This window comes from Platalea leucorodia (assembly GCF_965183815.1).
Source record: "Platalea leucorodia genome assembly, chromosome: 17".
NCBI lineage: Eukaryota > Metazoa > Chordata > Aves > Pelecaniformes > Threskiornithidae > Platalea > Platalea leucorodia.
The window spans coordinates 3,418,422-3,432,287 of NC_138839.1; the positions used below are offsets into that span (position 1 = coordinate 3,418,422).

Consider the following 13,866-nt stretch of genomic DNA (forward strand, 5'->3'; position numbering starts at 1 on the left):
TTGTACTGCTCAACCTCTGTGCTTGCAGGCCCTGGTGCTTTGATCTTTGCATTGCTCCTGCCCTTGGTTGAAAGATAATTTCTATGCTCAGGGCCATTTTGAATAATCCACCTAGGGCCAATCTGCAACTCCCTGGCTGACTGGGAACCAAGGAACAATGGGGACTGGGCCCTTGCATTCAGACGTATCTGAGAGGGCAATATTTACCCTCTAACCTGCCCTCCCTGTCCCCAAGCCCAGAAGGTCTTTGCCTCGTTTATCTGTGGTACACACAGGAGAGGTCAGCTTGCCCTGCCTGTGCTGTCAGTAGCCAAACCTTCTGTGACTGCCTTAGCACGTTACCAAGCCACAGACCTTGCTGAGTAGGAGGGTTTTATTAGCTAAGGCTTGAGGTTGCAGTCATGCTGCTGCAGGCTGGCTTAGAGCTAGCTGAGAATTTCCAGCAGTATCACATGCCTCCAAACTCCTGCTCCTTTCCGTTGGGGATATGCATAGATGAGGAAGCCATTCTCTCCAAAGCTGGATCAAAAGCTATGTAAAATCCCCACAGCCCTTTGCTGCAAGTGACCCAAAAATGCAAAAAGTGACCCTGTTATTTTCCTGTGAATGAAGCTAGATGGCCATGTAACTCAGCAGCCTGGAGCATTGAGGGCAACGTAAAGAAGCAACAACCACCAGAACAGTAACCCAATCACCTCTATTTTCTTTTATCCTTACTGTACTTCCCCATGGTAGACTCTCTTGGCCAGAGGCTTATCCACCCATAAGTATATGCAACTTCAAACAGTTTGCCACAGGGCAGAGTTCAGCATTTACTGCCTGACTGTCATGTTCAACTGAGGCTCTTCATCTTCCCTAGGGCAAAAAATAAGTGGATGCTACTTATTTACTAACAGTTTTTAACTACTTTAAGTTATAACAATTTATACTTGAGGTAAACGGAGCTCCTCTGGATGGAAAATAAGTGTTTGTGTTGCAGCTGCTGTAAATCAGCATTGCTGCTTTCAACTCCTGAGGAACCAGGGCCACTTGTAAGAGCTGATCTTCAGGAGTTGCTGTCCTCGCTTCTTTGTGATCATACAACTCAAATCAGGTCCTGCCTGAATGATACCTATTAGTTAATTAAAAAAAAACAACCAAACTTAAAAAAACCTGCCTGTTGCTATGCCTTTATAGCCTCCCGCCTGCCCGTGCAAAGCAGACCCCGATCCCATGTGAGGTCTCTGGGCGTAAATAAAACTTTGAAAGTTCCTATTGTGGACTGTGTATTTCTGAATGCAAATGTTAATAAACGTGCCTGTTATAAAAGGGGAAAAAATAGTTAAATGTCTGGATTTTACAGTCAGACAAGACAGAATCAGCTAGAGATGCACATGAATGGCCTGGCTGCCTTAGTTGAATGCCCTGTCCTGAATTTGAAAAGTAGCTGGTTTTACTCTTTTCACAAAATGGAATACAAAGCATGTGTTTTCACAGGTAGGCTCTGAGATGTTCTGCTCGCCACTTACTTTGAGGGCAATTGTGGACTATCTTTAGGGCTGGATGCCATCTGGCCTGGCTTTCTGGATGCTGTCCTTGGAGAATTTCCTTAAGGCTTTGAAGGCAGTATCTAAGGTCCAATATCTTTCCTTGCCAACTGTCTCTAAAGAAAGACCATCTAGAGTTAATCTGGAGTCAGTCCAGCTGGACACAGTGGAGCTTGGTGGGGTGGGTTAGATCCCAATGGCATCTGGAGCAGGATCTCTGAGTGATCCTAGTGTACCTGGTTGCACCTCTCCGTGCTCTGTTGCTATCAGCAATATTCTGGCTGCTTTGTAACAATCGCATCTTCTTTGGGTTCCAGTGATGTCCGGAAGTTCAAGGAAACCAAGAAGCAGTTTGACAAGGTGCGAGAGGACATGGAGATTTCGCTGGTGAAGAATGCCCAGGCACCTCGGCACAAGCCCCATGAAGTGGAGGAAGCAACAGGCACCTTGACCATAACCAGAAAGTGTTTCCGACATCTGGCCCTAGACTATGTGCTACAGGTTGGTGTCTGTGCCCCCAGCTCTGACTGGATTTCCCAGTACAGAGCAAGACATCACAGGCAAATTACTAAATAATCTACTGTAGGGAATGAAGATGAGGGATGAGAGAGGGCAAGTAGGGTCTTACAGCTGGGTTCAAAAGGGTACTGGATTACTAATCCATTGGACATTTTTCCCTGAGGCAGGGAATCCTTAGGACTGGTGTGTGACAGAGCGTGAAACCACCAAGGTTTGCTCTAGTTCTAGGCACTGGTGTAGTTGTACCACTATGAACCCATGTATGGCTTAGCAAAGCCCTGTACTGCAGTAGGTGCCAGTGTTCTTTGAGCTGCCTTTTGGCATAATCCAGCCTGTCTGTATGAAAGAGTAGGCTGTGCTGGGATGAGAGCACCTTCACTGGAGAGGCTGTGAGTTCTGTAGCTGATCACATCTGCTTGAAATAGTCACAAGATGTTGGTATAAGTGGTGTAAGAGAGAGGAGGCTCTTCCCCAAATCCTTAGCTGCTTTGATCTTTATAACTCTTCAGAGAGTCTGCCAAAACAGTGTAATGAAACTACTGAAAGTGAGGGACCGAGCCCAACACTGTCAAGTGTTGTCTGCAAATCATTGTCTGCTCCTACATGTAGAACATGTCCTTAAGGGCAAGTGTCTGGATCTGTGTGCACACGTAAGCATCCATGTGTGTACTTGTGTTCATGCCTGAAACTCCAGGTGGATGTGTGTGCATGCATAAATATGCATCTGGATGGATGTAAGTGTGTACATATATGTTTGTGCACGGTGCATTCCTGTGTGTGTTGCAACAGTGGAAATTCCAGTTGAATACAGGGCAAAAAAGTTCTCAGAGTTATGCAGCACTGGAACAGGGACCCAAAGAAATTCACAGTCAATGGGACAAGGCTCTGAGCATCTTCATCTAACTTTAAAGTCAATCTTGTTTTGCCCAGGCAATTGGACAGATAACTTCTGGAGGTCCCTTCCAACCTGTGTTATGCTATGAGTCTGTGTGGGAATATGTGCTTACCGATGTTTATGCCTTTGCATGGCACTGACATGACTTTTCATGTCTGTGACATGTTCTCCTTCCTACAAACGCTGCAATGTACCTGAGAAGGGAAATCTTAATCATTTTTTCAGCAAGAGAAATTAAACACACTGCCTTAGACTGAATTTCTCTTCCCAGTGGGAGATTTCCTGCAGGAACACTCACTGCACCCAGAATGGTCAAGGATTTTCCTTTGCATCATTCATAGGCTTCGTGTCAAGTCTGTCCTTTCAGGCAGTAGGTATATTAAGCAGACAAATTCAGTATTAATATTGATCCGTGTGTGTCTCCACTAGCTGTCACTCCTGCAGCACCAAACTGGGACCATCTGCCAACACGTGCTGTCTGATCATGACGTAGTCTCTGATGTCACATGCTCTGGCAGCTGCAGGTAGAAAGGCATTGCTTTCCCCTTAAAGTATAAATCATGCGTATCATTGGCCCTCCTTTAGGATTGCAATTTTTTGCACCTAGGATTTTAGATGTGAATGCAACTGTATTTGCTGGCAAGGTCACACTATAGTAAGGTCTCTCCATTTCTTGCACTGACAGAGAGGAAGAGTTGCTTTAATGTGCTGATCCAATATTGGGCAAGTTTCCCTGTTGGTCCACTGCAAGGTACCATTCTAAATCCATCTGTTTTGAAATGCATAGACATGAACTTGTCCAGGCACCCTTTGGTATTTAACTAAGGATATAGTGAGGAGAGTTATTTCATTCTTTTATATCTGAAAGGAGATCTTTTCCTGCCCTTGAATGTCCACACAACTGAAGGACACCCCCTTATAATGAATTACTGCAATTAGGATATTGTTTTAAGTTAAGCTCTCCCACTACAAATCCCAACTCAGATACCTGGGAAAAGGGACAACTTGGCTCACAGCAAAAATCAAGTCCCAGAATTTGCCATGGTGGAATCAGCTATGGAGGGCACTGTATTGGCGGAAAAGTCCCAGTTGGTGCTCATGCGAAGGCTAGATGCAGAAAATCTTCCAACCAGCATCCTCTGTTTTCTCTCCAGCCTCCAGGGAGACAGACCCTGTTTTGTGAATCTGTTTCACCTTTCACATCTTGCAGAATCAATCTTCATCATTTTTGACTTTGTCAACAGGCCTGAAATTGGCACGGTCAAACTTTAAGGATTACTCGCACACCTTGAAGAGAGCCAAAAGGACCAGGACCCCAGTAAAACACAGTTCAGGGCAAGACTTTTCACTGTAATGTAACACATTTCCATTATGATAGTGGCTGTTTTATGGCTATAAATGGCCAGGAGGAGTTACTGCTGTCGGGTGAAACTGTCTGTTGGTATAAAGCAGGGTTACTGGTTATAGTCCTTTTTTTTTCTTTTTTTTTTTTTTTTTTTTACCTAGTATACTGGGTGTGGAAAGGAGGGATCTAGGAGGCTGGGGATGTACCTGAGCTACTTTGTCTCTCCTCCCGTGTTGCTGGAGCTGATGACCAGGTTGCTTAGTACAGAATCAGGAGGCTGATCGTGGTGTGCCTCGCAGAGACTGTTCCAGGCAGAACTGGCGGGTGCCAGCACGCTGCCCTTTGGTAACTTTTATCTAGGTTTAGGTTCAGTTACTGCAAGCATAGTGCTTCTAAGCAAACTGATGCTGCATTTGTGAGTTATTAACACACTGGAACCAATTGTGTCATGGTAACACATTATTCGTGACTGACAGCTGAAGCTCCATCGAAACCTTCTGCTACGTTTGACAGCTTCTTCAGTGCTAACTGCAGCACGTGTAAGACTTCCCAGCATAGCTCATGGGGTCTGTGGGCAAGCTATTGTGTAACTATGTGCTATTCTTTTTTTACTTTTGAAATTATATTCTCCTGGGTCAGTTCTCAGTGTCTACATTTATTTTTTTATTAGTTTTAAATCTCAGGGATGTTTTTCACTTCCAGATCCTTGGCTCTGTATCAGAGAGATGTACTAGGTCTCACAGAGTTCACCTTTGTCCCCAGTTAGAGGAGACTTGCAATAGTTTTCTCTTCATTTCCAAGAGATGCTGATGGTTGTAGTCTCACTGGTAGAGTGATGAACATTAGAAACAGACTTGGTCTTCCCCCTGGTCCTGGGTTATTCCAGTCTTCCCGTTCTTCCTTTCAGGGTACGGATTGCTGTTCACTCCAAAACATGCTGTAACTGTGCAATTGCATGGAGCAGGGGTTAGCATTCCCTTTCCCAGTGGCATAAGATAATACTGGAGAGAGAGAAAGAATCAGGGCGTAGCACCTTGCTGCATTCTGCCCAAGGTTTTATGGTAGGGATTTCAGGTGGGACTTTTCTGATCAAAGATGCAGGCAGTGAACTGTGAGGTGTCAAAGATGAGCTTCTCCAACCACTCTGCTAAGCAAGGAACGGCCAGGCTCTCCTGTCCTCACAGTAAATGCTCCAGACTGGTTCTTTTGCAGTAGCAGGGTGCCTTTCCAAAGCGATGCTATCTTGCTGTTGCAAGAGGTACTGCAGTTCTTCCCTGGCCAGGAAAGAGGTGTAATCCTGAATGTGCTGCCTCTTCTTCCACCCCAAAAGCCCAAGCACATCAGGGCTGGCACAGGAAATCCTGAACTACTGCTGCTTCTGTGGGGAAGGGATGTGACGGTCCCTGGGGCAGTCACCCATGCACTTTTCTCCAAGAAAAATGCATATGCAAAGGGTGTGCGGACTGAGAACATAGTCGTCCCCCAGGTACCACGATTTACTGGCTGGCTTCGCTATGATTACTGAAAATACCCATAACATTACACAGGTACCCCTCAGCCTGCTAAGAGAAATCAAAGCAGTGACCTGATAGATTAAACATCTCCTTCATGTGATACCAAATTGCACTCTGGGGTCACTGTTTGTTGTCAGCCTATGTACAGACATACACCTAGCAGTGACCTTAATCAGTAGCCGCCCAGGTTAGGAAATGCATCTATGCTGTTTCTCTTTTTATTGCACCTGGAACTCACCAGAACTGTCTTTTCAGAAACTAACTTTCTGGAACTGTCCTTGAATAGTTTGTGGCTTGCTGCTAGGAGTATTGCAGCAAGTTGTTCATACTTAGATCTCCATGCCCAACTGCTTAATGCTGCTGATGCCGAGAGTCTTGTCTTGATTCCTTCACAGATCAACGTCCTGCAGGCCAAGAAGAAATTTGAAATACTGGATGCGGTAAGGGCTCTCTGTGTTTTCTGTGGCTGCTCTCAGTAACTCAATGAAAGGCAGCCCTCTCCATTTCAGGTTGCATGGGTCGACATACCGACTCCTCGGTCTGCCCTGGAGATACTGTCTGGGACTGCTCTGGGGGCTGCAGGTATGCTAACGAGAGGGGAGAATGAAGGACCAGCAAGACACTCCACAGGCCAGAACTGGAGGGGACTTTCAGGGGTGAAGGAGAGACTGCTTTTACCACTTTGTGCTCACAACAGGGGTTGCCTGACAGTGTGCAAGGATTTGTGAGAGGAAGAAAGGAGAAGAGTGAGAGGCGTCTAATGGATAGATTGCTTTGGGAAGGGAAGGGGTTAGGCCTTGAAGAGACTTGTTTGTGGGTAATAAGGGATAAGGACTTTTCAGACTCACTTTGTCCCAGAACCCGTTCTGACCTTGCTATTGTTTCCTTCCCCAGATGCTGTCCTTCATGCATGCCCAGTACACCTTTTTCCAGCAGGGCTACAGTCTTCTCCATGAACTGGATCCCTACATGAAGAAACTAGCCACAGAGGTGAGGGGACAGGGAATATGGTTGACTCAATCTGCCTGTTTGTACGCCTTCACCCTGAAGGGACATCCTCTCCCCTGTTCAGCTACCATACCTGGTAATCAGGGAGTGGCCAGAGCATCATGCTCGTTGGGTGTTCGATGAGCCATGCTGCACTATGGGGTAACAGCCAAAAGCTATGCTTACTTTCAGTGCACACCCAAACACAGCCCTTTTCCCCTCTTGCGGGGACTCCTTGTGTTAGGTAGGGCTGGTGTAATCCCAGAGAAGGGAAGCGGAGATGGACAGTGGCTCATAAACCTCCTTCCTGACTTTTATACCACGTGTTCTCCTCCCTGCCTTTAGCTGGACCAGCTGGTGATTGATTCTGCAGTGGAGAAGAGGGAGATGGAGCACAAGCATGCGCTGATACAGCAGAGGGTGAGTCCTGGGGCTGCAGCTTGGTGCAAGCAGCACTTCTCTCCATCAGTGTGGTTGTCTGGATCAAACAGTGGCAATTGCCATCTGATGCGGGGCCTTTCTGGGTTAGTCCTTCACAGCCTGGAGCAGTAGCAGCAGAAAGTGTTGAGATGAGAGTAATAACCTTGTGGATGCTGGGAGGTCTAGCTAGTAGGTAGGCCTGATCAAATGCAGGGCATTCAGCTCCTGACACATCCGAGTACACAAGGGAGAGGGACACAGGGAGGACCCCATGGGTCAGGGCACCTGGGTGGTTTTCCCAGCTCTGCCTCTGAGCAAGCCTTCTTTCTGTGCTCTGTCTCCCTCTTTGCTACGGAGGATGTGGGAAGATTTAAAGGTTCGTGTTCCATAAATGGCTCTGAGATAGAGGAGTGGATGTAGTTATTTGTAATTGCCTGTGAAAATGACTGCATAGCAGAGCTGCTTTTGGGGAGAGGTTAAACACTTTTCTCCTACTTTTTCTTCTTTTTTTGTGTGCACTTTCTCTTTTCGTTTCTCCCCCAGTCATAGCATCATAGAATTGTTTAGGTTGGAAAAGACCTTTAAGATCATCAAATCCAACTGTTAACCCAGCACTGCCGAGTGCAGCACTAAACCACGTCCCTAAAGTCTCACATCCTCCTTCTGGCTGAGCAACAAGCTAGCTTTTGTCCGGCAAGCCCCAGGATCTCCAGCTACTGCAGTATTAGCACGTCCCTTCTGACACTTCTCCCTGCCTTGCCCCACGGTGAGGCAGCCCAGCCCAACCAGATGGCCAGAGTCCCTGTTAAATCATCCAGCAGACGAATGAGTGGATGCACTCCTCTGGTACCCATAGACAGGACTTGCTGCAGGGCTTTTTTGTCGTTCATAGGGAACTAACACTGTGCTGAAGTGATGTTAATGGGTCGTGGGGGAGAGTGAGCAGGACTCTGTACTGCTACTGAGAGAGGAGTGTGCTGCTGTGAACTTCTTTCATGCCAGTCTGCTCCAAACTGCAGGTCAGATGATTTGTGCTTAGCTCCTGTGACATGACATGGCTACAGCCTTGAGCAGCATAACTTTGGAGAGGCCCATGGGGACCCAAGTAATAGAGCTGCCATGGCTGAGCAAGATGTTGTTTTCAGCTGAGCTATGGTAACCCACTATGTGTGTGTGCTGTCGCCTGCTGTAATTGGGTGTAACCACCATGAACTGGCAAAATAATAGGATTTATTATCAAACAAGTCTGAGCCTTCAGTAGGGAGGCATCTTTGGTTAACGTGGGCTCTGATTTTCCAGACCATTCATCTGGGAATGATTACAAATTCGAGGCTTGTAGAAATATCAACTAATTTTTTTTTTCTTTTCCTTCTCTTCTTCATGGATTGCTGACCTGCCCCTGCAGACTCTCCTGCAGGTGAGTACCCATGTGTATTTCCTTCTTCTGGCATCTTCTTTGCTCAGAATTAGCACTTTGGTGCTCTGGATGTTTACTAAGTTCTGCCTTTGAAAGCAAGGCAAAGAAACCTTGCCGAGGCATTAGTGCTGTAACTTGAACACCAGAGATGTAATTTTAAATCCCAGCTTCAAGTGAGTTTGGTTTCATCCTCATCAAAGTTGTTTTCAGTCCTGTGCTAAAATAAGATTTCAGTTCCCTCTACTCTGTATGGTGGTCAGTCTTGACTCGGAGTTCAGTATTGCAGAGGCAGCAGCACTTGGCTGGCACTTAATGCATCTTTGGTGCCTAGGAGCCTTTGAGGACCACGGGTCTCGTGGGAGGGGAATTGGCTGCACAGGCTCATAGCAGAGGGTGTTGGTGGACTTTCAACACACACTCTCACACACACGCTCTCTGGGCACAGTAAGAGGGGATTTCAGAGAGCCCTGAGAAATACCTGTCCATGAACTAAGCCCTGAGGAGGAATTGCTAAGGAGTCCGTATCTGGCAGGCGTTTGTGTGGATCAATACTTCTCAACAGGAGGAATCTAAGTGGTCGTCATTTTCTTTCTAATGCTGTCTCTCAAAAATGTCATAACCCGTGAAATGGAAACATAACCAGATCTGAAAGCTAATGACAGACATTCCCTGTGAATCAGCCTGTGCATATGCTCCCTTTGGTTAAGTGTTCTGAGGAAGGGGTAAATCCATTTGTGAACTCTCGGTTCCCCTGGGATTCTGCTGGAGTGATGACTTCATTCGAGAGAACGTGGAAAACCTCTCTAGTGCAGTGCATGTCAGTTAAATCTCTTTACGTGTCTTTGCTGACTGGACTAGCAGGGAATGAAGCAGAGGTTAGGTTCCAAGAGGGAAAGCGAGCAATTACTCTTCATCAGGACACATATGCATAGAGCTGTGGCTCTCTGTGTGCATAAGCTTGTAAGAGAGCTGAACATCCCTGCTGCAACTTAGGATTTAAAGCTTCCTGTCTGGAGATGTTATGAGACTGCTTTTCAGCTACTCTGAGTCGGTGTTGCTCCTCCCTTTGCAATGGAGGATGGCACTCTGCATCTGGTGAGCATCTTGTTGTCTCCAAAGGGAGCACAGCACATTGAATATGTGTCTTCATGCTGAGCCCAGAATACCCTCTGGTCTCTTGAAAAATTTGGAGACTTAGTTGTGCTTAATTAGAGAGGAGTGGCAGAAGTATCCTTATTTCCTCAACACGGTGTCTTCCCAAACAGCCTGCTAAGGCATGACAGAGAGGGAGGGAATACAGTTTAAATAATACATTTTGAAGTTGGGATAGGGGAGCTGTGCGGATTCGGAAGATAGGGCCTTGCTCATTGAACGGTCTTTGGGCAGCTTTGTGAGGTGTGGAGGGCAGCCTTCTACGAGCCAAGTTCATAAGGAAGTGGTCTGTGGCGTTTTGTTTCATTATTGTTTTAATTAAAATAAATTTGGTAGGAGAGAAAAACTCAGCACAAATCTTGACTATTTTCTTTGATACTGGAATTCGCGTGCCTTTTTCCTATGCCACCCTTTCCCCATCTTCCCTCACGGAACATCTGCCACCTTTGGAGCAGATTCCTGGGGCAGATTCCTGGGGCAGCTATCATTTCAAGCTGTCATTTTAACCGCTGCCCTCTCTGCCTCCCCAGCTCCAAAACCTTAAAGAGCTCCATCTGCAGCTTCACACTTCGTATGAAGATAATGTTCACTTATACAAAAAGGGTTCCAATAAAATCAGCAAGAGTTAAGGAAAAGTCTCAATTTTTATGGGCTACAATAAATATTTGAGTTATCCTCCTGTTGTGCAAAGAGAGAGGAGAGCTTCAGCATGAAGGCTGGGGGTACCTTTCTTCTGACTGTGTGTAGGATGCATGTGTGCAAGGACTGCAGTATGGAATCCATTTCTGCAAACGCTGAGGAGATAGTCTTGTAGCTTCCCACATTTCTCTTGTGTGTTGAACTAAACTGTCTTAAACCACACATGTAATGAGTTTGTATGGTTTTATGTGGGCTCAGTTGCTTCAGATGGATGCATGAAGACACACAGGGCCTGGGGTAGTTGGACCACATAGGAGAAAAATTTTTGAGACCTTAGCACTGGAACGCACAGGCCTAGGAATTTTTTCCAAGGGGAAATGAGGAGAGAAATGGTAATGTCTAAACCAGTCCGCCCTCGCAGGTCCTGACCTTCCTGAATCCTTCCACTGCACCAAAACTGACAGGCCAGTCTCTGGAAGTGGAAGAATACAGGGCTACATACAGGTTGCAGCCTCAACCTATTCCTCGGTCCGGAGTAGTGGGGGAAGCAGTTGTGCTTCTGCTGCCTCTTTGCGGGGAAGGGAGGATGGAGTGCCAAGGCAGAGCTCTCTGCCTCATTTAGCCCAGCTGGTAGATAACAAACCAGGGGCCATATGGCACTTCAGCCCCCTGATTTCTGGGGCTGCAGTGGAGCAGGGGTGGAATTACTGGCCAAAGGGTGGCTCTGCTCCAGCAAGCTGGGGAAGGCAGACAAGCCTCGCTCTGTTAAGGTCAGGGAAGCATTTGGTGAGCATCTTCCTGTCAACTTTGCTGTGCGTTGCCTGGCTTCTCCCACTCCCTTCTGTGCCTCCCTGACAGCTGTATGAAAATTAGCCCTTGCTCTAAGCTGATTGACTGTGAATAGGAGGCAGGAGGAGGGGGTAAGCAGGTGGTCCCCAGAGGCCAGCAGGCTTCCTTTGCCTAGTGCCCCTTGCTTTGACAGGAGCCAACGGCAGAGCTTGGAGCTTCCCAAAAAGGAGTAGGAGGGGTAAAGGAGAAGGGGCTGAAAAAGAAATCCCTCCTTCCCTGCCAGCCCACGGTGCTTAGCAGAGATGCTACTCTAGAGAGCGAACAGAGAGAGAGAGAGGACACGCCGAGCTGCTCCCTGCTCTCTAGGCAAGAGCAGCAAAACCTCCCTTGCAGCTGGCATCATGAAGATTTTCGGCAGGCTTGAATACCTCTTGGTAAGGAGACTCCTGCAGGGTTGGTTTGACTTGGGGAGAAAGTTTAGAGGGCGCTTTTCCCTGGGGGATCGAGGATTGTGCCTGTAGGACCGTGCTTGCTGATGCGACCCAAAAGCAAGTACAGCTTTATTACTGCAGGAGAGCAAATGTGTTTGGTTCTGTTTCTGGGACGGAAAAGCTCTGGGGCAGGGCACAGATCTCTGTGCATCATCTGCTGGCAAGCTGTAGAGCAGGGAGATCATTTGGCATTAGGAAATCCAAGAAACAAAAGGTCTGTAAATGGGATTTGGCTGGAATGAATGAAAGCTGTCTGCGCAGAAGGGGAATGTAGGTGGGGGAGCACTCCTCCAAATTCCATCTGCCTCTGTGGGTCTTGGATTGTACACAGTATATACACAGAGGTAAAAATAGCCAGATAGAGAAAAGGCTGAATTATATTCAGGCACCAGAAGAGAACAGAATGTGCATGCACCGGTGTGTGTGTGGAAGGGGGGTGTGTGCATCTTTAGAGAATGTGAATATTCCTCTGAATTATGTTCTCTTTAGGATCAAATAGCCAAACTAGTCACATACAGCTTTTAACTCACCTCCAGGAGAAGTTCTTTTCAACGCATGGATGTATACATAATGTTGCTAGTGTGTACATAATATTATTGTTAAATACTGAGCATCATTGGTTATTTAAGTAAAGAGGGTACTTTTGGATAAAGCCTTTGTCTTCTATGAGGGAAAGCATGTATCGCATGTGTTGCTGCTTATCCTAAATGATATTGAAAATAACATGGAGGTTTGGTAGTAAGATATGTTTCTCTGAATATCTAAAAATACCTGGACTGAAACGATTCACTGGTCATGATTGCCTGGTTTTGATAGTGTGTTGTATCAGTAGAAATCAAAACATTGTACAGAAAAGGACAGTATCATTACTTCCACGTTGAATCGATATACTGAGGGAGTAATGTTATGGCTTTTCAGGGAGGGCCATTGCCATTGTGACTGTATTTTAAAGACTTTTAAGGAAGTCTTGGTGTTTTAGAGAAAGGTTCTACCTGTTTTCAGCCAGGTGTTTTGCTCTTTGGGACAGGAACAAGCCTATAAACAAGACTTGCCTACTCCGGTGGGTATGCTCTTAGGCAGGGCTCCTTGCTTAGAGGACTCCCCTCTTAACCCCCCCAAGGATTCCAGGCTGATGAGGGGCATCTTCACTCTCCATAGTAAGTCTGTTCGCTGAAGCTGGAGGTTTATTTCATTTCATCAGCCATTTTCTCTGCACGAAAACCTGGCTTCACAAGAGCAATTGGAAGAGCTCGCCTGGCCTCTCCGGTGCAAGCAGTCCCTGTGCATGCTGTGTGGAGATGGACAAGGGAGCTCTTAACCGAGTGGGCCATGAGGCAACCTTCAAATAGGGGGGGTTCTTTTTTTTTTCTTTTCCCTTTTTTCTTCTTTCACAGGTCTGTGCCTGTGCTGGGTTTTTACTTTCCACTTGCTGGTTTGAAAGCGTCTGCGTTAATGTCCTTTTTCACATCCCTATGGATGTGTCTCTTGGAATGTATTACCTCATTGTTGCTTCAGCAGCATTCAGTGTGCTCCCATGGAAACCATTGTGATGTCATTTCTGAAAGAATATCAGTTCCCAGGCAGCCTCATGTGTAAACTCGGAATGACAGGACTGAGAAGGGGAGGGGACAAGGAGACAGGATTGGTGTGATTTACTGGAAGTTGGTGAAGGAAAGGGAAGCAGATGATGGCAGAGATCTGGTTTCTTATTTTGGAAGACATCTGATTTATTTTACCAATGTGTGATCCAATGTGTCACTGCTGTTGCTGATCATGATTGCATATGCAGTTATAGCCAAAGCCATTCAGATCCCAATCCTAGGAAGCCTTTTCTGTGTCAAGCATTTTTTCGTATCACAGAGACAATGAGCTGCTAAATGCAGACTTAATAAATCAGTCCAAACTCATGTAGAGCAGACTTGCCTACTCCATGTACATTGCAATGATGGGAAGAATTTGGTAAAAGGTAGTTTATTAAAATCATGCATTAAAATCTCACATATAGTAGGAAATGGAGAAAGAGGGGACAAGAGAAAGCATACATGTGCACTCTCTTACCCTGCTTTGTCAAGGGTAAGATTTGAATCAAGAAAGTTACTTTGAATGTTGCAGAATGGGTGACGCGTTCCTTCCCCACCAGCACCTCCCAGACATCGCGGCTTGGCTTCCGAG

At 46.4% G+C, this 13,866-nt stretch overlaps 1 protein-coding gene across 1 annotated transcript in view; it reads left to right on the plus strand.

Moving 5' to 3' along the window:
• The window catches only part of ACAP3 (ArfGAP with coiled-coil, ankyrin repeat and PH domains 3), a 97,066-nt gene that overhangs the window by 63,139 nt on the left and 20,061 nt on the right, over positions 1–13,866 (plus strand). The window contains exons 6-9 of the mRNA XM_082328860.1: positions 1,844–2,027; positions 6,195–6,239; positions 6,694–6,789; positions 7,132–7,206. Of these exons, the coding sequence (XP_082184986.1) occupies positions 1,844–2,027; positions 6,195–6,239; positions 6,694–6,789; positions 7,132–7,206 (400 nt within the window). The remainder of the gene's footprint in view (positions 1–1,843; positions 2,028–6,194; positions 6,240–6,693; positions 6,790–7,131; positions 7,207–13,866) is intronic.